The 24,278-nt window shown below is 41.0% G+C and overlaps 1 protein-coding gene across 1 annotated transcript in view; it reads left to right on the top strand.

Moving 5' to 3' along the window:
* Positions 1–24,278, top strand: part of CHCHD3 (coiled-coil-helix-coiled-coil-helix domain containing 3) — a 146,055-nt gene that overhangs the window by 31,665 nt on the left and 90,112 nt on the right. Inside the window, exon 4 of the mRNA XM_066592135.1 lies at positions 7,031–7,175. Within this exon, the coding sequence (XP_066448232.1) occupies positions 7,031–7,175 (145 nt within the window). The remainder of the gene's footprint in view (positions 1–7,030; positions 7,176–24,278) is intronic.

Raw genomic sequence — 24,278 nt, 5'->3', positions numbered from 1 at the left:
GTTAATGTATATTTTTACCACATAAATGGCAAACTAGATTTTTTTTTCACAAGTGTTGAAAGAAATTGCTAAAACTTTTAAGGCACTTTGATAATTGGAGGAGGTGTGACCTCCATGTTATGGATCTGTCTTTGGACTCCTTCCAAATCTAGATTACTCTCCACCATTGTCCTGCTTCTGCACAGTAAACTATTAGTTGATATCTGCCATTGTCTTTATGGATCTAAGAGAGATTACACCTTTATCTTCACCACAATCTTCCTACTTGAGAATTGACCTGTTTTTCTCAGATGTCAGGGGACTGGGAGAGGTCATAAGGACCTAGATTGGATCTATTACGTGGTCAAACCATGCCCCAATCTCTTTGCAAATCCAAGATAAATTCCCTCATTCTGATTCCTTCCCATGGAGACTTAATACATTAGTTCACATCCAGAATATGAATTAAAATTGAAATCTGAATTGAATTTTTTTTTCACTATTAATCCCACCTACGTCCCTGATGTTTTCTCAGTATGGAATGCCCTTAAAGCAGAAATGAGAGGCTTGTTTATAATATCCTGTTCTAGAGCTAAAAGAAAAAGGAGAATTAACCCTCCTGACTAGAGATGAGCGAACGTACTCGGTAAGGGCGATTTCGCAATCGAGCACCGCGATTTTCGAGTACTTCACTACTCAAGTGAAAAGTACTCGGGTGTGCTGTGGGGCGGGGGGTTGCAGAGGGGAGTGGGGGGTAGCAGCGGGGAACAGGGGGGAGCCCTCTCTCTCTCCCTCTCCCCCCCCCCCCCCCACTCCCCGCTGCAACCCCCCGCGCACCCGAGTACTTTTCACCCGAGTAGTGAAGTACTCGAAAATCGCGGTGCTCGATTGCGAAATCGCCCTTACCGAATACGTTCGCTCATCTTTACTCCTGACCTCTCAGATTACTAATATGAATTCTTGAAATCTAAATCTATGTCCCAAAAAACATGAGAACTATTTAAATTGCGGGTTCAGCTTCAAAGCCTTTTGGACGTTAAACACGACATTACATTCCAAAAAATGAATATGCAATTTTATGTCCATGATAACCGTAATGGAACATTATTTGCTAAACAATCAAAAAAATATTAAAGCCAAAGAAAGGGTTAAGCTCCTTCTAGACACCAATGGACACAAAATTACTCATCCCTAGGACATTGCCAACCCATTTGCTTCATATTATTCTTCTCTTTATAACTGAAGTGTAGACACAAATACGTATCGACCCCACCTAAAAGAAATATCTAGATTCCTTTGGAGTATTAGTCTTCCTTGTCTGTCACTTGACCAATTAGCCTCTCTTTCTACACAGATTTCCATATCTGAAGCCCAAAAAGCCATTAAAATGGTAAAATCCTTTAAATCCGCAGCCCCAGGTAGTTTTTCCAATGCATATTATAAATGTTTATATATTTCTGTATTTAATACGGCAACGACAAGAGGTGTCTTTTCTTCAGAAATGTTGGAAGCTCTTATTGTTATCTTACCCAGACCCACCAAGGAAACCATATCTCTAGCCAATTTTTGTAGAATTTCATTACTGGATATGGATGTTAAGATTTATGTTTAAAGCCTAAGTAACAGACTTTTTACTATTCTTCCAATGCTGATCGCTGCAGACCAAGTAGGCTTTATCCCAGAGAACAAGCTTCCGATGGAACCCGCTGGTTCCTGAATATCATTAGAACCATTGATATTTTTTATTTGGATTTTCATCACTTTTCCTATTTAACAAAAACAGACATAAACAAAAGCGTTGCACACCCCCAGCCCCCCTTGAGTCACTCTCGTGTATCCAATATATAGAACGTCCAGCATCCTGAGTAAACTGCAGAAAAACTAGTCCATGAAATTTCCCATCCTTTCAGATTATCTCTTTAACGTTGTTCCTGTAAAAAACGTCAGTTGTACTTTCATTGAGCTCAATCCACACTTCAGTGAATACTGTACTCTACCCATCCCCCATACACGTGCAACAACTTTATATCCCAATGCAGTGTACAACTACAATAGCAAACCTTATAAACAGTCAACCGGATGCATTTAGATGCATGATTTATGATTATTTCGTGGGTCTCTACTTTGTTGGCTCTTGTGACTAGAATATACCTTGCGTATCGGTTCCCTTCTATACTCCGTTTACCTAATGTGCAAGTGCATCCTACCATTTGGACCATATCTTAGTATATTTGTGTCCTGCTTTACATTTAAGGTATATACCATTTCCCCATGGTAAGTCAGTTGACTTTATTCTTAAATTCCCTTCATGTTGCGGGAAACTCATCCAGCCAATGCTGCGCTATCAAATTTCTTGCGATATCCAAGATTCTTGCTACCACTAGTTAGTTGTTCATGCTCCTCCACTGGTATATTCCTGATATATCCGAGGATACATGCTAATGGAGTAAACTCCAGATTTATTTTATATACAGTGTTAATCACAGTTGACCTCACTTAAGTATCGGTTTCGTTTTGGACACCACCACATCATATGCATCAGTCCTGCTACGTGAGTTTTACAGTGAACACATAAAGGGCTATTCCTTCAACCTTTTCGCATGATATAGGGGTGAGTACGATATACCCTATGTATCAAATATATTTGTGACAGCCTATGTGGTTCGCTTAGGGACAACTTGCAGGATTTCATCCCAATGCGAGTCCTCTATGGGACCAAAATCATCCCCCCCCCCCCATTTATTCTTAATCAAGGATTGATTCTGTAGGTTTAAATGTCCTTGTATATAATTGTATAACTGCGATATCTTCCCTGCGGCAGTGGATGCCGTACCTATAACATCAGCCAATATAAAATTTGTAGTCTTCATTTCCCAAGAGCTCATCTCCGCCTGGTATGCGTGTCAACTGCAAGTACCTATAAAACTGTGTGTGTGGTAAATTATAATCACTTTGTAGTTGATCGAAGGTATCTGAGAGATGCTTTTTTTGCAACTCTCTTCTTCCAATATTCAAAATCTTTCTTCTTGTTTAACCCCTTCCCACTGCAGGGTGTACATTTATGTCCTGCAGTTGCGCAGTATGTATGCAGAGAGATCGCGGAGCGACCTCTCTTCATGCAGTGCGAGCGCCGTCTGTTTATTACAGCGGACACCCAAGGGCAATAGCTGCAATCAGCTGCGCAGCTGATCTGCGCTATTAACCCTTTAAATATCGTTTTCAGTTCTGACAGCGGCATTTAAATCCCCCAAATGATGTTTGGGGGGTCCCATACGGTCCCCCCTCTTGCAGTCAGATTGCGGCAGCCGGGGGGCCTTCAGAAAGGCAATCAAAAAGTCGTATGTATTCCAAAATGGTACCAACGGAAACTACAGGACGTACCACACAAAAAATGAAATACCTCTAGCTTTCCACCCAATCCACTAGCTTTTCCCCATGTGCATGAGGAACAGTGTGGGGAACTGCTGGGCGTTACACTTAAACCTCTATCTCCAATGCCTCAAACAAATGTGTTTTTTTTTCCTCAAATAATTTTTTATTTATTTTAATACGTGTATAAATCACTTTAGGTTTTCTGATTGTACATTCATAGATGAGAACATAAAGATATACATATATATGTTTTAGACTCGGTCAAACTTTCAAATGATTTAAATCCATCTAGTTATGTAACATACAAACGGCATGCTTAAGTTAACCTGAGTATATATGCATCAATCCATTCTCAATAGATTTTAGTAAGTCGTTGTCATTACAGAAGAAGTCTTAAACTTATTAAAATCAACACAGAACTATATCAAACTAATAACATAAAATGTCTCCAAGATTTCCAATGAGCGTTAAAGCTATTTAGGGTATTATTAGATTTAGCATAAATGTTTTCGTAGGTGTAGTGATCAGCTACCGTGTCCAATAAATCTTTGACCTCTCGAGCAGAACTCGAACCCCACTTCCTAGTTACTATCAGTTTCGCCGTCATCAAAAAGTGGCAAATCCACCTCCTGTGTATTCTTGGTACCCCATCACACTCCATTAGTAAGAGTGCAATTTTAGGGTTACTCTTTACTTGGGAACTCGTTATTTTTCAGATGAGGTCAAGTACCTCTATCCAGAATGGTTGAACCAATGGGCATTCCCAGAAGATATGGAGTAATGTACCCACATGACCACAATTCCTCCAGCACTTTTTGCTCCGAAGGGGAAAGCTCCGTGCAAGTTTGACAAGGGTGAAATATCATCTCGTCAAAAATTTGTGGTGAGATTGCAACAGACCTGCTGAGAGGGTAGACTTATTAGCCCGTTCAAAGGATTTCAACCACTGGGCCTGAGAGAACTATTGTTTCAGATCTGATTCCCAATTTATAAGATGGACTCTCTTCGAGGACCCCATATCTCCCAATAGGATATGATATATTTTCCTGGTCCTAAACAAATGTGTTTTGTCAAAGTATTCTTTTAATTGAAAGCTGGCATCCTATGTCTCTTCAGTCTCCCACCCTCTAAAATGTTGCATCTGGGAGGCGAAGAAGTGGCATATTGGCTATTGGGTTAGGCAGAGCTAATCCACCCTCTTCTTTAGAGTTGGAAAGTGTTTCTAATTTAATGCGCACATTTTGTAACCCGCCATATATGATCTCTGAATAAGCCAATCACTTTATAGAAGTAGCTTTGGAGAATCCACTGCACAAATGTAATAGCTGTGGCATCCAAATCATCTTGATTAAATTCACCCTCTCTATTACCGATAGAGGCAGTTTACACCATACATCAAGCTTCTGGTTAAATTTGAGCAATAATGTGTCTAAATTTAATTTAATAAAATCTGCAACATTTCTTGATATATTTATTGAAGCTGCAGATCACAATGAGGTAATTATAGGGGAATTTAACTATCCGGATATAAACTGGGAAGCTGAAACCAGCGGATCTCATAAAGGTAAAGTTTCTGTCAGTAACTAAAAATAATTACTTTACCCAACTTGTGCTGGACCCAACAAGAAGGGCTGCCATTTTGTACTTATTAACCAACAGACCTGACAGAATAACAGGCGTGCAGGTTGGGGGACACCTGGGAAATAGTGATCATAATATAATAAATTTCCACTGGTCTTCAAAAATAAGAGTACAGACAATAAATGGGAAATGTTTAAACATCATAAATACTTACTGCGAGCAGTTTATTCCTCACAGGAATAAAAGGGTCAAGAATAGGAGAAACCAATGTGGCTCAATAAAGATGTAAAGGGGCAATAAACAGCAAAAATAAAGCGTTTAAACTACTAAAACAGGAAGTCTGCGAAGAAACCTTAAAAACCTATATGGAAATTATTTAAAATGCAGATAAACAGCTAAGGTGGAGACAGACTCATCACCAAGGAGAGTAAAACTAACTGTAAACTGTTCATTTATATAAATAAAAAAAGATTAATACTAAAAATGTTGGCCCGTTGTAATAAATAATGTAGGAAAAAATTGTACAGGATGAGGAGGAGAAAGCAAATCTATTAAATCGGTGGTTCCCAAACTTGTTCAGCCATGGAGCCCTTTTTGAAGCAAACGTTTCTCATAGAGCCCAAGAAAGCGGGACAGAGGGTGTGGTTAGGGGCATGGCTTATTACATTTGATTTTTACCTCCGTCGTTAAAAAAAGGACTAGGTCGTTTAAAAAATAAATAAAGCAAACCGAGAGCAAGGGCGCCTGCACACGAGTGGAAATTCGGCGGCGGTATTTCCGCCGCTGCAAGCCTGCATAGGATTGCGTTAACAAACGCAATCCTATGCAGACGGCTGCGCAAAATCTCGCGCGGCAAACAAACCGTGGCATGTCCTATTGCGAGCCCCGCACAGAAACGTCACTCACCCGCCGCACATAAAACAGCTGGAGCCGCGGGCGCGGGTAAGCATGCGCCGATCTCCGGAGGCGCTCTGGTCGGGTCCCGCGGCGAGAATCCTCGCTGCCGGATCCGACCCGCCCGCCTGCAGGCGGCCTAAGGCTGGAGCGCTGGATGGCCTATTGATATACATTATATTTAAAATTAACATGCTGCGGAATTAAATCCCGCACCACATATCAATATCCACATGGGTTTTGTACAGATATTTTCCACAGCGTGTGGATGAGATTTATGAAATCTCCACTTTGCTGTTAGAGCTTTTGTAAATCCAGAAGCAGATCTGCCCTGTGTAGTAGTAGTAGCAACCCCCTTATTGGTGGCCCCAGAAGGAATGGGGTCCCCCCATTGCCGCGCCAGTAGTGATGGCCCCCCCCCCCCCCATTGCCGCGCTTGTTGATGCAGGGATTATTCTAATTGCCAGATTTAATAATAATAAAAATAATAATAATAATAATAAAAATAATCTTTATAAATAATAATAATCTTTATATAGCGCCAACATATTCTGTAGCGGAATAGAGTCCCGAAGTGTTTTTTTAATTTAAAATGAAAACAATTGGTCTCTGTCATTAGGTTTTTTTCAGGATAATAGGCTGAACTAGATGGACACATGTCTTTCTTTTTTTTTAGCTTTACAAGCGGTTAGGCGGCTTTTACACGGCTGAGAAAATCGCGTGAGATTGGTGCGTTGTGAAACGCACCAATCTCGCCTGAATATGAACGTTATTTTTTTTAATGGGGTCATGTACATGAGTGATTCTTTTTTTCCCTACATCACGGTGCGGGAAAAAAATCGTGGCACGTCCCATGTTTGGACGTTCCCTCTTGCCCATCTTCAGTGGGTCAAGCAAAAGCATTGCACAGTGTGCAAGGTGCACATGATGTGAGGTTTCTCATTAAAAACAATGGGAAACCCTTGCCGATCCAACGATGCGACTAAATGCTGCTACTCTAAAGTGGTGTGAGGCATTTTTGACATAACTCCTCAAATCCACTGGGAAATTGCGCGTTCAAGAGTGCGATATCTTCCCCAAGTTTCACAGCTCGATATTGCGCTCGCCCGTGTTAAACTAGACTTACTTATGTAAAGGGTTAGTAAAATTTGTTAGTAAGAATTTCTTTATAAGTTTAATGCTCTTTTATTTTTTTTCCCTTCAGATTAGAACATGGTAAACTGTTGGCGCAGGAGGAAATTGGAAAAACTCTGGAGAGGGAACGGAATGCCTCTGCTGAACAGCTGACAAGGGCGGTACTGCGAGAGAAGGCTGCCACTGAGGACGAACGGATCAAAGCAAGGAGCTTTGTAAGTGTATTAAGTGAAAATGTTTCTGGAGTGGCAGGGCTTCTATAATAAAATGGCATGAATACTTATTTGGGGTGCATTACAAGTCAGCATGTTGTGAAAGATGTGCATATCTGTTTTGTTTTTTTGCACTTAGAACGGTTCATGTATTTAATTGACTTACTACAAACTGGGCGAACTATTATAAATTGTTACATAATGCATATTAGATATACATATATCATGCATAATATCAACGGGAAACCTGTCACTCCCCCCCCCCCCCACACCACAACAGTTTAAATAAATTCATTAACTAAAAAAAATAACTAAAAGGTATCTATCACCTACTGTAAGCTAAGGTTATGACGCGTGGAGTTTGGGTAGTGTTAGAATTTCCTCCCCAGTTGTAAGCACTGAAAGTGTCACTCAATGCATTGAGCAGCGTGCTAAGTAGTCTTTCTGTTCTAATTTTATAATTTGCGGACTACTTACCAGTGCTGCTCAATGCATTGAGCGGTGGTTTTCAGCGCTCACACCAAGGCAACGACTGAGGAGGCAAGTATAACACTTACATCTCCGGACTCAGCTGGTCACCTACTTTCAGCAAATAAACTTAACTTATAGGGCTAAAAGAAGGTGACAGTCTCCAATTTTTTTTTTTAAAGCTTCTGGGCTACAATGTGACTAGTTTAGACCAACTCTTATCACCACTGTAGCATGCCATGCAATTACCTGCAATCAGCGTTTCCTTTCCCTACCTATTGTATGATTGCTGGTATGTAATTAGATATTTTTAGTCTCCAAATTTTCAGCAGTACACAGAAGAGCAATTTTAAAAGCAGATACTGAAGTGTTAGATTTCTGTGCAGTTTGTAAACGTTTGTTCATAGACTTCCTGTTTCAAAAGTACGAACAAGTACAGTTGTATAAAGCACAGATCACAAGTTGGCTCACGGATGGAATTAGAAAGGTATGTTCACGTGTGGCGGAGTTTGATGCGGATTCACACCAAAATCTGCAGCACATTTTTCACTGCCGATCTGCACCATTTTGTGCTGATTTTGACGCACATCCGTGGCAGATTTCACTTTTTCAATTGAAGGAATGCAGATTTTGACATGAATTTTGCTGTGGGTTTTTTCAGCTGCGGAAAGTCCACATCAAATCGGCTGCGTGAGTATGCATCCTAAGATTATGCTCGCACAGTTCGTAAATGTTCCTTTCATATTTTTTTGTTGTGTTACGGGAATATAAATCATATTCCTTCTAACTTCACTGTCTGCTCCAAATTAATTATAAGTCCATGCATGCATGCAGGGTCACTCTGAAACTGACACAATGCTACTCAATCATCAGTACACTTCTGGTTTATTAATATCACAGTACAAATATACCCCAAATGACACCGCAACAGAAATACATGCCCCCCCAAAGTCATAACAACTTATGATTGGCTCTAGGTGCTAATGGTTTACTTCAATGGAAGCCATCCGTGGGAAAATGGAGCATGCCACACGCCGGGAAAAAATAAATCCCATCCGCATGCTTTTTTTTACTGTCCTGCGGATGCTTAATTCATCCCTATGGGCGTCTTGATTTGCAGATCTCCCATGCGGGTACCACAAATCAAATGCGCCCGTGAATATTGGGCCTAAGTGTGGATCTGCTGTGGAATATCCAAAGAAAATCCACAACATCTGAACATACCATATTGAGGTGTGCAGGAAAGTTTGTACAGTGGTGAGCCAACTGCAATATTGGAGTTTTGAATAATCCTTTGTAATTGATTTTGAGGGGCTGAGTTATAATACCAGACACGTCCACAGAAATATTTTTAAATCTTGTGCAAAAATCAAAACCTTAATGAGATTAAAAATTACAGTTTATTGCTTTGCTATCCTCGGTGGTTGGCTTAGTGCATTAACCCGTATTTCGATTTTACACAATTTAATGTTTCACATGTTGTTAAAGGTGAATAACCTAATTTAAAATGTTATTAGATAAACATCAACATGATTGAATTCTGTGCGGCTGTTTCCCAGGTATAAATCTAAATATCTGGTCTGATTCCAATTGGCAAGAAAATGCAGCAGGTGCAAACAGCACTTCGTAGCGTTTTCTCCCGAAAATCTGCAGAGGGAAAATTTCTGTAATATGGTTATCAGTTTGAAATGATGTATCAATTATGTAATTAACAACCTGCTGCACTAATAAGTATCACTAACATGATTAGTGGATCATAACTCGGAAGCCTGAAGTAAGAGGTGCGATAATCCGTTCTTTGAAATCAACATTCAGACTGTGTTCCCATGCCTTTTAAAGGGGTTTTCCTGGAGTCAACCTTTTTTTTTTTTTTCTTTAAAAAGGCCTTTCCGATCCAATTTCCCTGCCACCTGCACCCTCAGCTCTTTTTTTTTTCATTTTGGTTAGAAAAGAGTGTTGTGGATTACTTGGTATAAGTCAACAGAAACGCATAGAAATGAATTCAAATGATGTTTTTATTAGCAATTTTTTTCAAAATAAAGTGTTTTCGGTTATTTTGGATCATACTTTTTGAGAGTCTGGTACTTTTTGAAGCACTCTCTAGGATGAAGTCCAGGCTTCCTACTGCATGTCTCCTAGTAGAATCTGGTTTCTCTTCTTCTTTCTTTATTCTGCTGCAAACCATGCAAACTTTTGTGTATTTTTTTTATTTTGCAACATTCGGACTTGATGGTCTTTTCTCTTCTTTCTCGTCAGTGTGTTCTCACATTGCTCACAAGTTGAGTGATGAGGTTTTTTTTGGTACAAAAAGTGTCTCAGCTTTTTTTGGGTCCATCTTCTTACCGTAGCATCCACAGTCCTGATGATCTCTGTCCACTCCTTTCATAAACTTTGTATATTCTAAAATAACTGTTTCCGATAACCAGTGACCAACTGCGTTTGCGGGCCATAGAGTGTATTTGGCATTGTCACTATCCTCTTGTCTTGGACTGAGAGGCACATTATTTTCTTGTCACATTCAGAGGCACAAACTTGAAATTCCTGTAGTTTTTTTTTTTCTTTTTCAGTTCACTAGGAAAATGCCTCCTAGAAGCCAGAACTGTTCCTGTAATATGCATTTTCTGAGTGGTCTTCACGACAGTACCACCGGAGATCGCCTCCTCCTGATAGCACAGGAACACACACAGATGTTTAAAAGTTCCCCTCCTCTTCCACCTTCCTCAGTGTTTTCCTGTCCTGGGAGGATCGCAGAGAGTTTCTGGGAGAGATCCCAGCAGGAATACTTGCAGGGATCGGAGGTCAGGAAGTTTGTCCTCCCTTCCCTAGAATCGTCTCCTGGGACGCTGCATCGGGCAGTTCACCTGCTGGATTCCTCCCGCCGTGACCCATGGGGGTTTTTTAGGTGGGGGCCGCAGTCTGTCTAATGCCCTCTCCATGAAGCTGCTTTGGAGCAGGTGCGACGCTCTGAAGCTCCCCTAGGCGGTGGTGCCTCTGGGGGCGGAGTCTACGGCACCTCGAGACCAGAGAGATGATGCAATGATGCTGCAGCATTATCTAACTCCACTAGAAGGGTGCTGTGGCTGAAATCTTGGCCAGACGATTTAGCTTCCAAAAATGAATTATGTTCGCTCCCCTTTCACAGGCAATTTTTATTTCGCCCAGACTTGGACCAAATCCCGAAGAAAGCAGCGGATAGGAAAATAGGTTTTCCAGAAGACAACAACAAAGAAGGAAAACCTTTTTTCGTGCCCCCATGCAACATTCAGAGCCCTATAAGGGTCGGTGGAGCTACCCCAAGGGGGCAAAGACAGGGTATTCCTCTTTAACCCTCATTAGGGGCATTTCCCCAAACCAAGAACGTGACGCCATCCTGGTTGGGGTGAGATTACAGGCTTTCGCAGACAGATGGGCCTAATTCTGCGAAAGTACCTGGATTCCCAAATCCTACACCAGGGGTACCAAGTAGAATTTGTATCTCAACCCCCGACAAAAATTCTTGACCACAGGAGGCTCAGGTCACCAATTACATCTTCTCCAAACGGGGATCCGTGACCTGCTGAAGCTGAAAGCAATAACCCCGGTCCCTCAAATAATAATAATAAAAAAAAAGAACGGGCCATTACTCCAGACTATTTTTGATCAAAAAAACATACGGATTGAGTATTTAGACTAGGTCCGGGTTGATTACCCAATTCCGAACCTTAGTCAGCATCATAGGGAGGGAGCTGCCGGGAACGAACCACAATCTACATGATTCAACGTCTCATCTGCTCAGTCTTCCTCCTTCTCTATTTCCTCTCTATCCCCCATATTTACAACTGCCTAAGTAGAAGTTAACAGAACTGCTTTGTTAAGTTTTCCTCTTTTCTGTTAATTGATTAAGATACAAGCAAATAACCATGACAAAGTTGTATTCAATAAAATTTATTTGAACCTAAAAAAACATACGGAAAATCCCGTATGATCATAAATGTAAAACCGCTAAATACTTATATAAAGTATCGAAGATTCAAAATGGAGTCCGTAAACTGAGCGGTGAGACTAGTAAAAGATGGTGCCTTCATGGCGTTCATAAATCTAAAAGATGGATATTTTCATGTACCGATCCATATGGACTTGCAGAAACTTCTCAGGTGTGCGTTTCGCATGGGGAAAAGAATTACACAGTTCCAATTCTCCTGTCTCTCCTTCAAGATCTCATCGGCCCCCTGCATTTTTACCTAGATCATGGCAGAATTGGGGGCATACTTGAGACAAGAATCAATCCTGATAGTGCCTTACATGGTCATAGCAGAAACCAGGGAGCTCCTGGCGACGACTGTTCACCTTCTCCAGTACTTAGGGTGGATAATAAACAGGGGAAAAGTCGCACGTAATTCCCAGTCAAAAGAAGCTGTTTCTATGCATGATGCTTGACTCGAAAAATCAGCACTAATTTCTCCCTGATTCAAAGAAACAGGGCCTTCAGCTCAAGGTCAGCGCATTTCTGAAAAACAAAACCTGCTCGATCAGGGAAGCCTTGTCAGTACTAGGGAACCTAACTTCTTTCATCCTGGGAGTGGCATTGGCTCAGGCGCACACCAGGGTCCTACAGCGTGCAATTCTGTGGGCCTGGGACAAAAGTCAGTCCCCACTCGAAAAAAAGGATATACATACAGAACTCGTTAAGGGCATCCTGCGCTGGTGGCTCGTGACCCCGAACCTATCAAGGGGGCTTGACTCGCTTCAAGACCTAGCTGTATGCATCACAACTGGCGCACGTGCCCAAGGCTGGGGTGCTCATGTCGGGAACTTATTTCGACAGGTAACCTGGGCTCCCGCAAATCAGAGATCAGCCTTCCAATTACAGGGAACTCCAAGCAATTTGGTAAGCACTTCGGAAATAGGGGGATTCTATGCGCAATCAGCATCTGAAGATCCTGATGGACAATATTACAGCAGTTGCCCACATCCGGCATCAGTGGGGAACAAAATTCCTACTCTTGCAAGTCCTCTCCCAAAAAATATTTTGCTGGGCTTGGGAGCGGGTCCTATAGATATCGCCAACCCACCTAAAGGGAACCTTAAACCAAAAAGCGGACTATTTCAGCTGGAAACTCATAGACCCGGGGAATGGTCCCTTTCACAGGAGGCCTTCCAACTCCTAAGAAACAAATGGGGAGTTCTGCAACTTGACTTATTCGCATCAAAAGGAAACCACCATGTGGATAAGTTCTTCTCCATGAGCTCATGACATCACCCGGTGGCAGTGGACGCGTTAGCTCAGGATTGGGGTGGAGGGTTGGCCTAGGCATTCCCCCCCCAATTTCGCTAATCCCAAAGGTTCTCCAAAGATTCCACTGCCAGAAATGCACGCTTATCCTAGTAGCTCCATTCTGGCAATAATGAGATGGTTCGAGCTTCTAAAGAACCTAAGCCTACAAGACCCAGTCTTCCTGCCTGCTCAGCCGAACTTTCTGACACAGGGTCCCCTAAGACATCTGGATATAGCAGGCCTTTGCCTTGCAGCTTGGATATTGAAAAATCCATGTTGCTGGAAAGAGGCTTCTCCGAGAAGGTGATACAGACCTTATTAGCAAGTGGGAAAATAACAACCAATAAGATTTATCTAAAAATTTGAAAAAGGTATATCTTGTGAGGTCAGAAAAAAAAGCTCTCGATCTCTTACCCTGACATTTCTTGATTTCCTGCAGGAGTATCCACTTCCTGGCCTGAACATGGCTCGGCATCAGTGGAACAAATATGCCAAGCTGCAGTATGGAAAAGACCCCATTAGTTTATCAGACACTATAGGGTGGATGTTCAGATGGACAAGGACCTGGCTATCTGTCACCAGGTCCTTTCAGTCGTAGTCCCACCCTGACGATTTAGTTGGTATGTCTCAAGTGGTGCTTTCGTGGATACGACTGGGAAAAAGGTGGATCATACCTACCCGATTTTCAGGAGTTTCCATGACAGAACTCGTACATTTCCCCTCGAAAAAATCTAATTTAGTTTTTCATTTAAATATATCAGTTTTTAGGTAATAATTTTAGTTAAAGCTCCTACCCCGGGCAGTTCGTTAGAAATCGCTGAGGAAGGTGGGAGAGGGGGGAGCTTTTAAAACCTCTGTATGTTCCTGTCCTATCAAGAGGAGGTGATCTCAGGTGGTGTAGTCGTGGAGATTCCAAAAAACACGATTATCGGGTAGGTATAATCACCTTTTCATGCCATGCGATTCCCGAGCAGGTTGAGGGCTTGTGTTAGAACCTGTTAGTGAAGATGTGATGGCCTTTACCATTTGTTTTGGCCTTGCAAGCCTTGCACAATAAAGACCATATGACCACCCACCGCTTCTTCTAGCTCCCATGCAGTGGGCATCGGGGCTGCAGCGCTGGACTTTGAGTCGTGTGCTAAATGAATATTCAATTTTTAGATATTTTAAGCCCTTTTTGAACTTTTTTTTAATTTTTTTAAACCCTCTATATTCTCTACCTTTTGTCAGGGTGGGTTCTTCTTAAGTTGAGGCCTATTTACACGGAAAGAATGTCGAGCAAACTATGCCTGACACTCGTTCCCGCACATACTAGCTCCCATTCTGTTACACAGGAGCGAGTATTGCTGGCTCACAGCGGGGTGGCTGGCGATTTCACTCTTTGCTCTCCCCGCCCCTCTCCATTCATTTTATACAGCGGCCGTTCAGTACTGAACGATTGCTGTTTTACACTGAACAATCATCTCTCAGCTCATCTCTCATAGTTTAGACTGCAAAAAAGCCTGAACGGCGATCGGTCAGTGTAAACAGCAGCCTTCAGTACTGAACAGCCGCTGTGTTAAGTGAATGGGGAGAGCGAGGAGCGAAATCTCCAGTCGCCCCGCTGTGAGCCAACGGTAGTCACTCCTGTGCAGCAGTACGGGAGCAAATACATGTGGTGACTAGTGTCGGGCATCGTTTGCCTGACATTTGTCCCATGTAAATGGGGCTTTAATCGGCCGCTGCTTTAACCCCTTGAGTGCCACGCCCGGAAATTATCCGGGACGAGCTCCACTGCCTATAGTGATATAGCTCGGAAGATTTCCTGGCTATGTTTCACTATGGGAGCTGCAAAGCACAATGCCATAAACTGTGGCATTATGCTCTGTCTGCACAGACCTACGCTGAACAGTGCAGGACTTTGAAAAAAGAAGCAGGAGGATATTACCGTATTACCGATCTGTCGGCAACCTCCCGCTTCTATTTTCAAACTCCTGCACTGATTTGATTACAGGTTGCCATAGAGACCATCGGCTTGTCAGAAGCCAGACAATGGTCTCTGTGGCAGGGTAAGGGCTGGTGCTTGGCTGTCAGAGGATAGCCAGGCACCAGCTCCTACACAGCAGGGAATGGAGAAAACCTCCGATCTCTAATGTTTTAACTCTCTACATGCAGCAGTCTATGCGACTGCAGCATGTAAAGGGATGTCACCATTGGACCCCCACAATGTGATCAGGGGGTCCTGATGGGTCTCTGGAAGTCCTCTAAAGGGGCAAAAAATTTTTTTAAAAAGTAAAAAAAAAAATAAAAAAAATGTGCAAAATAAAAACACTTTTTTCCATTTACTTTGTAAAAAATTAAAAACAAAATTACACATGTGGTGTCCCTGCATCGTTAAGACCCAGAGAAGAAAGTTAGTACATTATTTAACCCCCTTAATGACGCGGCCCCTTTTTTTTTTATCCGCCCCTCCCCCCCCTTCCCGGTTAAAAAATCATAACTCCTTTATTATTTATCCACCAACGTTGCTGCATGAGGGCTTGTTTTTTGCGGAACAAGTTCTATTTTTCAGTGGTGCTATATAAAGTACTATATAATGTACTAAAAAACCTTTACAAAATTCTAAGTGGAGTAAAATGAAAAAAAAAAAAAGACATTCCCCCATCTTTCTGTATAGTTTTTTTCTTTTGCTGTAGTACTTGTATTTTTTTTCAAAGACATTTAATTTTTTTAAATTTTCTGCTGCATCTTCTGCACACAATAATTTTTTTATTTTTCCGTCGACATAGTTGAGCAAGGGCTCATGTTTTGCGGAATGTCCTGTAGTTTACGTTAGTACTAATTTGGAATACATACGACTTTTTGATCGCTTTTTATTGTATTTTTTCTGGAAGACCGAGTGACTGAAAAAGTGCATTTCTGGCGTTCTTAATTTTTTTTTTTTTTTTGGACTACGTTAACCGTGCGGGGTAAATAATGCACTACTTTGATAGATGGGACTTTTACGGACGCGGCGATACCAAATATGTATCTTTCTTTTATGATTTAGATTTTTTTTATTATACTTTTTTTAAACTGTGAAAAAGTCGCGAAAAGAAAAAAAAACAATTTGGTATTGGCATAATCGTACTGGCCTGTAGAATTACTTTAATACAATATTTATACTTATTTATACTGCTCAGAGAATGCAGTGAAAAATAAAAAAACATGCCAGAATTACAGATTTTGTTAATCTTGTCGCTGTAAAATATTGATCTTTTTTTATTCCATTTTTTCTATGTTCCTAAAAAATTAGATAAATGAAGACTTGGGTTCATCCTGCAAAAAACAAGGCCTTCTAGAGCGCTGGCAATGGAAAAATAAAATTAATATGGCTCTTGGAAACCTTTAAGAAAAAAAAAAAGTTTGAAATGTACAAAAATAGTAAAACATTAAAAAAACTGTATAAACTTGGTATCGCCGGAATCGTGCTGACTTGAAGAATAATGTTATCACATTATTTATTCTGCACGTTGAAAGCCGTAAAAATGAAATCTAAAAAACACAGGCAGAATTTCTTTTTCCCCCCAATCTCCCTACAATTTTTTTTACAAAAGTTATGCAATACATTATATGTACCCAAAAATGAGGCCATCAAAAAGTACAACTTGTCCCGCAAAAAACAAGTCCTCATATGGCTGTGTCAATGGAAAAAAGTTATGGCTCTAGGAACGCGACTGGAAAATTAGTTGAAATTAAATGATTGGCTCATTTAAAAAACCTGCCCTGGTAGGTACGACAGGGTGGTAAGAAACCCGCCACTCAAGGGGTTAAATGTTTCTTTCAATGAGATCATGGGTTGCCGTGTGGTTATCGTGGCTCGACAGGATGCCTGTCAGATTGCGTATGATGTAATGCTATGGCATTACATCATGCTCCAGGAACAATAAAACCATCACAAGTTCTTGTCCACTATGGAGACAAAAAAAAAGTTTTACTAATTAAAAAAAAAAAGAGAAGTAATAAAAGTAAAAAAAAAAACAATCTTTTGCTATATTTATAATAAAAGAATCTTAATAATAAAATTAAAAACATATTTGGTATCGCTCCGTCCGTAAAAGTCAAATCTATCAAAGTACGCATTACTTACCCCGTGCGGTGAACGTCGTCAGAAAAAGTGCCAGAATTGTGCTTTTTTTGGGTCACCCACTCTCCAAGAAAAAAGCTAATCAAAAGCGAGCAAAAGTTTATATGTATTCCAAAATCGTACCAATAGAAACTACAGGACGCCTCGCAAAAAATGAGCCCCCACAACTATGTAGACAGAAAATTAAAGCTGTTTGTCAGAAGATGGCAGCAGAAAATTGAAAAAAATTAAATGTCTTTTAATAAAAAAATAAAAGTTGTACAGCAAACCCCCCCCCCCCCCCAAAAAACTATAAGTTTGGTATCCTCATAATCATACTGACCCATAGAATAAAGTCATCGGGTCATTTTTGTAGCAGTCTGTACGCCAGTAGAAAAAAGACTCGTACAAAGAGGGCAGAATTAGTTTTTTTTCCATTTCACTGCACTTAAATTTTTTTTTTTACAGTTTTAAAAAAAATACATTATGGCCCCCTTCACACGGGCGATTAGTAGTGCTATCAGCTCTGCTGCATCTTCTCCCCGGAACTATTCTCCTTCATCTCTTTTGTCTGGGGCTGAAAAAATCTCCGCTTCCTGGAAGCTCTGCCTCTGATTGGCTGACGCTTAGCCGATCACAGCCAGCACTTGATGAACCAATCACAGTCATTCATCGAGCCCTGGCTCTGATTGGCTCAGCCAATCAGAGCCCGGGCTTCCAGGAGGCAGGGTTTTTTGAATCCTTAGCCAGAAGAGATGAAGACCAGTGTCGGGGACCGGAAAGAATCTGCTGCGGAGCCCTGGACAGTGCTGCTAGGGGAAGTATACCCCCCCCTGCAGTTAGGGCTTATTTTCAGGATAAGGCTTATATTTGAAGCTACCCCCACCCACCTAAATCCTTGCATGACATATCACAAAGCCCCGCGACTTTGCAGCGCTACAAAATCGCAATATTGCTGCGAGAAGATGCAGCCTTTTCGCACAGACCAGCAATGCGAATTCGCGATTTTTTTTTTTCTTCCCGTGTGTCGCCCGTGTGAAGGAGGCCTACATGCTGCATTTAAATAGCACCATTGAAAAAAACAACTTGTCCCGCAGAAAACAAGCCCTCAGACATCCACGTCGATGCAGAAATAAGAGTTAGGATTTTTTTTTTTAATAAGATGGGAGGGAAAACAGAAAATGGAAAAGTAAAAAAAAATGGCCGTGTCCTTAAGGGGTTAAGGGGAATCGGTCACGTCCCCACAGCACCATATACTTGGTTATAGTACTGTAAGGGGACATGACAGGGAGCCGGTTGATGTATTTGTTTTATACTCTCTTGCTCCTGGATCCAGCGGTGTCCTCTAAAGTTCGAGTGGCGCATGAAAATCTGACTCTCTTCATAGACTTCTAAAAGAGAGCGTGTACGCAGGACTGGAGAGATTATGACTTTTCTGCGCTGTCAGGACTTCAGGGGTGAACAAACTGTATCCAGGGAACGGGTATGTATAGAAAACAATCCTCACCTGCCTCCCTGTCGCCTCCCCTTATAGCACCATAACTTAGTTTTTGTTGCTGTGGGGACGTGACAGGTTCCCTTTACGGTTTAATCTGGACGGTAGCACTAAATGTATGCTTTTTAGGTTGTGTTTTTTTCTTCATTTAACAAACCTTCTGATTTAACATACACACATTGTCACAATGTCTCACTGCGGTCTGAATAATTTATTAGTTCATATTTAAGCCCATAAAAGACTAGAAAAATGCTTGAAATAATTTCTCCTTTTCAATAGCTGGTAAGTATACTGTATTCAACTCGCTCTGTCTTTTGATTGCTTCTGGTCTTTTGAAGTACGCAAAGCATGCATGACAAGCAACAACAAAAGAGGAATCACAAAGTTGTCAGGTTTTGTCCTTGTAAATGACATATGACAGATGCAAGCATTGGTTTAAAAGATGTTTTGCGTGACAAGCATCTCAGTGCAACACAAGAAAGGACCCCTGGTTTCTCACAGCAGGATTTGGGTACATTTCAACTATTTTTCTGTTGATCCAGCAATCTATGTAGTGTGCTTTAGTGTAGTCATTTGGAGAGGTTTATATATGTTTGCTCATTGTCACTGCACAAGGCATATATTCTAAAAGGATTGTTTAAGGAATCGCATTGAAAATAGTTTGTGCCAAACGGGAGGTCACCTTTATGAAAAGGAATACATTCTGCAATCCTACTGTCTACACTTAATATACGTTTTCACAGCTTCATATGTACTTGGGAAATTTAAAATAGGTGGTAACGATATATATGCTTACCAGCAATATTTTAACTCCTTAAGGCCACAGGACGTATAGTTACGTCATGGGGGTTCGGGGTTTGTATTATGCCTGTTCGGGGATCAATCTCACTCCATATAATGTGAGTGCCGGCTGTTTCTTTTAGCTAACACCCTCCCAAAACAGCTGCGATCAGCATCACCGCTTAGCGCAACTGTTAACCCTTTAAATGCTGCAGTCAATTCTGCCGGCGATATTTAAATGCCCCGATTGGAGTTTGGGGGTCTAATGTCAGCTGGGGGTCTTCTGAAAACCCTAAGGGCTTTCATGGCAGATTGCCTTTCAAGCCATGTCTGGGGTGTGACTTGATAGATTGCATTTCAGATCACCGTATAAAGTAATACTATTGTTTTACATCATACTGCAGAAGCAATCAAACAATTGCAAGTACTTGTCCCTATGGGGACTAAAAAAAATGCAAAAATCAGTTTAGAAAAGTTCTATTAAAGGAGATGTCCCGCGCCGAAACGGGGTTTTTTTTTTTTAAACCCCCCCCCCGTTCGGCGCGAGACAACCCCGATGCAGGGGTTAAAAAAACCACCCGCACAGCGCTTACCTGAATCCCGGCGCTCCGGTGACTTCTCTACTCACCGCTGAAGATGGCCTCTTCCTCCGTGGACCGCAGCTCTTCTGTGCGGTCCACTGCCGATTCCAGCCTCCTGATTGGCTGGAATCGGCACGTGACGGGGCGGAGCTACACGGAGCTACACGGAGCCCCATAGAGAACAGCAGAAGACCCGGACTGCGCAAGCGCGGCTAATTTGGCCATCGGAGGCCAAAAATTAGTCGGCACCATGGAGACCAGGACGCTAGCAACGGAGCAGGTAAGTAAAAAACTTTTTATAACTTCTGTATGGCTCATAATTAATGCACAATGTATATTACAAAGTGCATTATTATGGCCATACAGAAGTGTATAACCCCACTTGCTGCCTCGGGACATCTCCTTTAATTACTAAAAATGTAATACAAGTTAAAATAAATAAACGTTTGCCATATTTAAAATAAAAAAAACACACAAACATATTTTTAAGTCTCTGATCTCTCAAAGTAACACATTATTTAAGCTGCATGGTGAACGTTGTCAGAAAAAGAAATCCGCGCCAGACTTGCACTTATTTGGTCACCCCCGTCGTCCAGAAAAAAAAAAGCAATAAAATGCAATCAAAAACTTGTATGAACTCTAAAATGGCAACAATAGAAACTACAGGATGGTTCGCAAAAACTGAGCCCTCACACAACTACGTTGATGAAAAGTAAAGTTATCGCTGTCAGAATATGGCGGCAGAAAATAATTGTAGTTTTTTCTCCAAAGAGATTTCATATTTTAAAAGTAGTGCAGCAAAAAAATAACTATATAAATGTGGTATCGTAGTAATCGTACTGACCCACAGAACAAAGTTATGTTTTTTTGTGTGTACTCAGTAGAAACAGGACACCCCACACCCAAAGATGACGAATTTAGTGTTTTTTTATTCCCATTTCGCTCCATCTAGAATTTTTATTAAACGTTTTTTCAACACATTACATGGTAAATTATATAGTACTATTGAAAAATACAAATAAATAAGAGTTAAGTTTTTTTAAGTTGCAATGAAAGAACAGGAAATAAAAGGTTGCATCTTTAAAGGGTGAAGTCTGAGTGCCTCCAAAATAGACCTAATACATATAAAACAGTTCTTCTGGGATATGTAAGCTTGTTTTCATCATGACATTCTACAGAATATCTTTGATTCAAGTCACCATTCCAGAACAGTATTTGTGGGACTTTCATTTTCCTAATTATCATGCAGATAAACAGTGGGGATCTGAACATTAGGATAAGTGAGTACAATATGATATGGCTCTAGAGAGTGAACACTCCTCAGTGTGCCTTCCCTGTAGGCTACATGGTGATAATAAATGAGCAAGTTCAGAGCACTTGATGATAGATAGTTAATGTGCTATGCCTGAGCCAACAGGCCTGGATCCTCGGCATCTGTCACAATTCACAGTCATTAGCATACCTTTAATGGTTGCTTTTCAAAATAATTTCATTTATGATATGTGGAATACATCAATAAATAAATGAAAGGCTACTTGATTGTAGACAAATGCCATGTCCATAGCTTTGTATTTTCAAAGGCAAAAGTTTTTGTTTTTTTTATCCTGATGTCTCCTATTAGTAAGCAAAGGTTGTATGCTTGCTTGACTTTGAAATCTTGTATGTTTGATTTTGGATACTCCAGTATGAATAGAACAATATTATAATCATATATTGATTTTTTTAATTGAAATTCTTAAATTGGTAGTTTGGCCTTAGAAGGGTACTCCTGTTTCCTTTGATGTTGAGGACCACTGGAGTTGTGTGTGATTAATCCCTTAATGATGCGGACCTTATTTTTTTTCCATTTTCGTTTTTGTCTAAGGGCTCAAGTCCACGGGTAGGTTTGAATTCCTGGATCCACATGGGCGCCCGTAGCTTAGTTTAAGCATGCAGGTTTGTTTTCCAGACCTTCCGGTATGAAAAATAAATCACATCATGCTCCGTTTTGCTGCGGCACACCTGAAATTCTCACTTTGGGTGTACTGCGGGTCCCACGGAAAAGCAGTAGACTTTATAAAAAAAAAAAAATCCACTGCGTGTGTGCGGGGGGCATGCTGGCCGGTGGGCCTACCCACATGCACAGAGGAGAAGACGGACGACGCACACTCATCCGGACTGGTAAGTAATGTCCTCATGCTGCAGGCAGGGTGGGCTCTTGCGGCGGTGGGGTGGGGTGTCCATCAGTGACAAAATAGAAAACCTCATCAGTCCAAGAATTTTAGTTGGAATGTTTCTGAAAATGCATCTGCATTTTGCAGCCATTTCCTGTGTGGGATTTTTTTTAAATTTAAATTCTTTATTTATGGTAATAACTTGGGTACAAAAAGGAAAGGGGGGAGGGGATGCAGAAAGTACAGCATACAGTAGTTTGTCTTCATATAGTATTAGCCATAGCAGTTTGGAGAGAGAAAACCAGATACAAGGTGAAGGAAAAGGTGTTTCTCTTCTTAATAGACATTGAGTTATGTAATTGACCTCAAAATTACGCAATGCATAGGTGTTTAAGTTTACTCAAGGTTCTGTAACTTACTGAAAACCTCAAATGAAGTAGCCGCAAACTAATAAAACAGTACTCCTTTCTTTACTCTCCCTCCACTCCAGTACTCCTGTGGTCTCCCCTCCCCCCTTAATGTAAATGCAAACTCAATGTCCCAAGAGTTAAAAAGTAGGATGTAACACTGAGAAAATATCAGAGCACATTCTAATGATTTAGGGCCTCCCATAATAAAATAACGTGACCGCATGGTAAAGGCGTGGATTGCACCATACTTGTAAGTAAAGCCCAATGACACCTGTATAAAATTTTAGATATGAATTGATACGAAATAGTTTAGTATTGCCTGCAAAACCCTTTATCAGCACGTTCTCACATAGCGGGGAACATTCCACTATAAATGCCACAGCATTTCCGCAAAAAAAGCGTGTAAAAATCCCAATCATCGGCACGGATTTGGACCTCAAATTAGCCTTGTATCTGTGACCAAACAAAGAATTGAACTGAACGTACCCTAAAGAAGCCATCGTTTATTCTCTTTGTAAAGCGGCTGTTTGGTCGTCTTCCACCTCTTTTTAACCCATTAGTGATGAAAACTCTTTGCGCCTCAATAACCAACTTATTTTTCAGTTTTTTTCATCATTGCTCTTAGAGCCATAACTTTTTTATGTTTCCGTCGATATAGGCATATGAGAGCTTGTTTTTTGTTGGACAAGTTGTATTTTTTAATTACTTTTAGAGTTGAGCGAACATGCTCGTCCGAGTATTAGCATACTCGATGGTGCTTGTTACTCGAGCGAGTACCACGCCGTATTCGACCTGTCCCTGCATTACCATTTCCTGCTGTGATATGCCAGCGTGCGCACATCCACAGCAGTATGTGGCTGACTGGCTGAGAGAGATATGGTTACATATATTGTACTGTATAACTTTTTAATTTTTGGGGGGGGATTGGAGAAAAAAGGAAATTCTTGCACTTTGTTTTTTTTTATTTTATAACAGCATTTAGTGTGCACAATAAATAATGTAAAAGCATTATTCTCTGGGTCAGCACAATTCCAGCGATACCCAGTTTTGCTTTTTTTTTGTACACAAACACTTTTTTTTGTTTTTAATTTCTGTACAATTTGCTTTTATGTTGCTGCATTCCTATAGCTGTAGCATTTTTATTTTTGCTTTTTATGCAGGATGAACTCTAGTTTTCATTTTATCATAGAATGTAAGGTCGAATATGATATGTCCATCCAGTTCAGCCTATTAACCCACAATGTTATCTAACTTTTGGAAACCTATAACATTTTGATTGCTTTTTATGTAATTTTTTTCTAGAGGGAAGATGAACTAAATCTGCAATTCTGTTGTGTGTTTTGTATTTTCAATGGTGTTCACCATGTAGTATAAACAATATGTTAAATGTTTATTTTACATAGTTAGGCCTCATGTTCACAGCACGCACGGATTCCGTGCAGAGAATCCTAGATGGAATCCAGCGCTTCCCACGCCCAGTGACCCATTTTCCCGGCAGCAGCATCTGCGTGGATCCCTCCACTTCCGGGTTTGCTGTACTGTGCATGGTCCTTACGGCTCGCCGTCTGACATGCGCAGTACAGAATGACACGTCCGCAGTGTCAGCTAAGGGTGTGCTGCAGATTGGACGGCTTCCATTAACTTCAGTGGAAGCCGTCTGTGCGGGAACCCCACAAAAATGTAGCATGCTGCGATTTGTTTTTTGGACCAAAAGGTCTGCAAATCAAATTTGCATGTTTTAATTCATTTGTGGACGCCCATGCATCTCTATGGGCGGCTTAATTTGCAGATCTCCCGCATCAAATTTGCCCGTGGACATTGTGTCTTAAGAGGGAAAGGTGAGGTTTTAACATCTTTGTTTGTTTTTATTTTTTTAATTAA

The sequence above is a fragment of the Eleutherodactylus coqui genome, chromosome 2 (genome assembly GCF_035609145.1).
Source record: "Eleutherodactylus coqui strain aEleCoq1 chromosome 2, aEleCoq1.hap1, whole genome shotgun sequence".
Lineage (NCBI taxonomy): Eukaryota > Metazoa > Chordata > Amphibia > Anura > Eleutherodactylidae > Eleutherodactylus > Eleutherodactylus coqui.
Note: the sequence above shows the minus strand (reverse complement) of the source record. Positions and strands in the feature narration are given on the sequence as shown.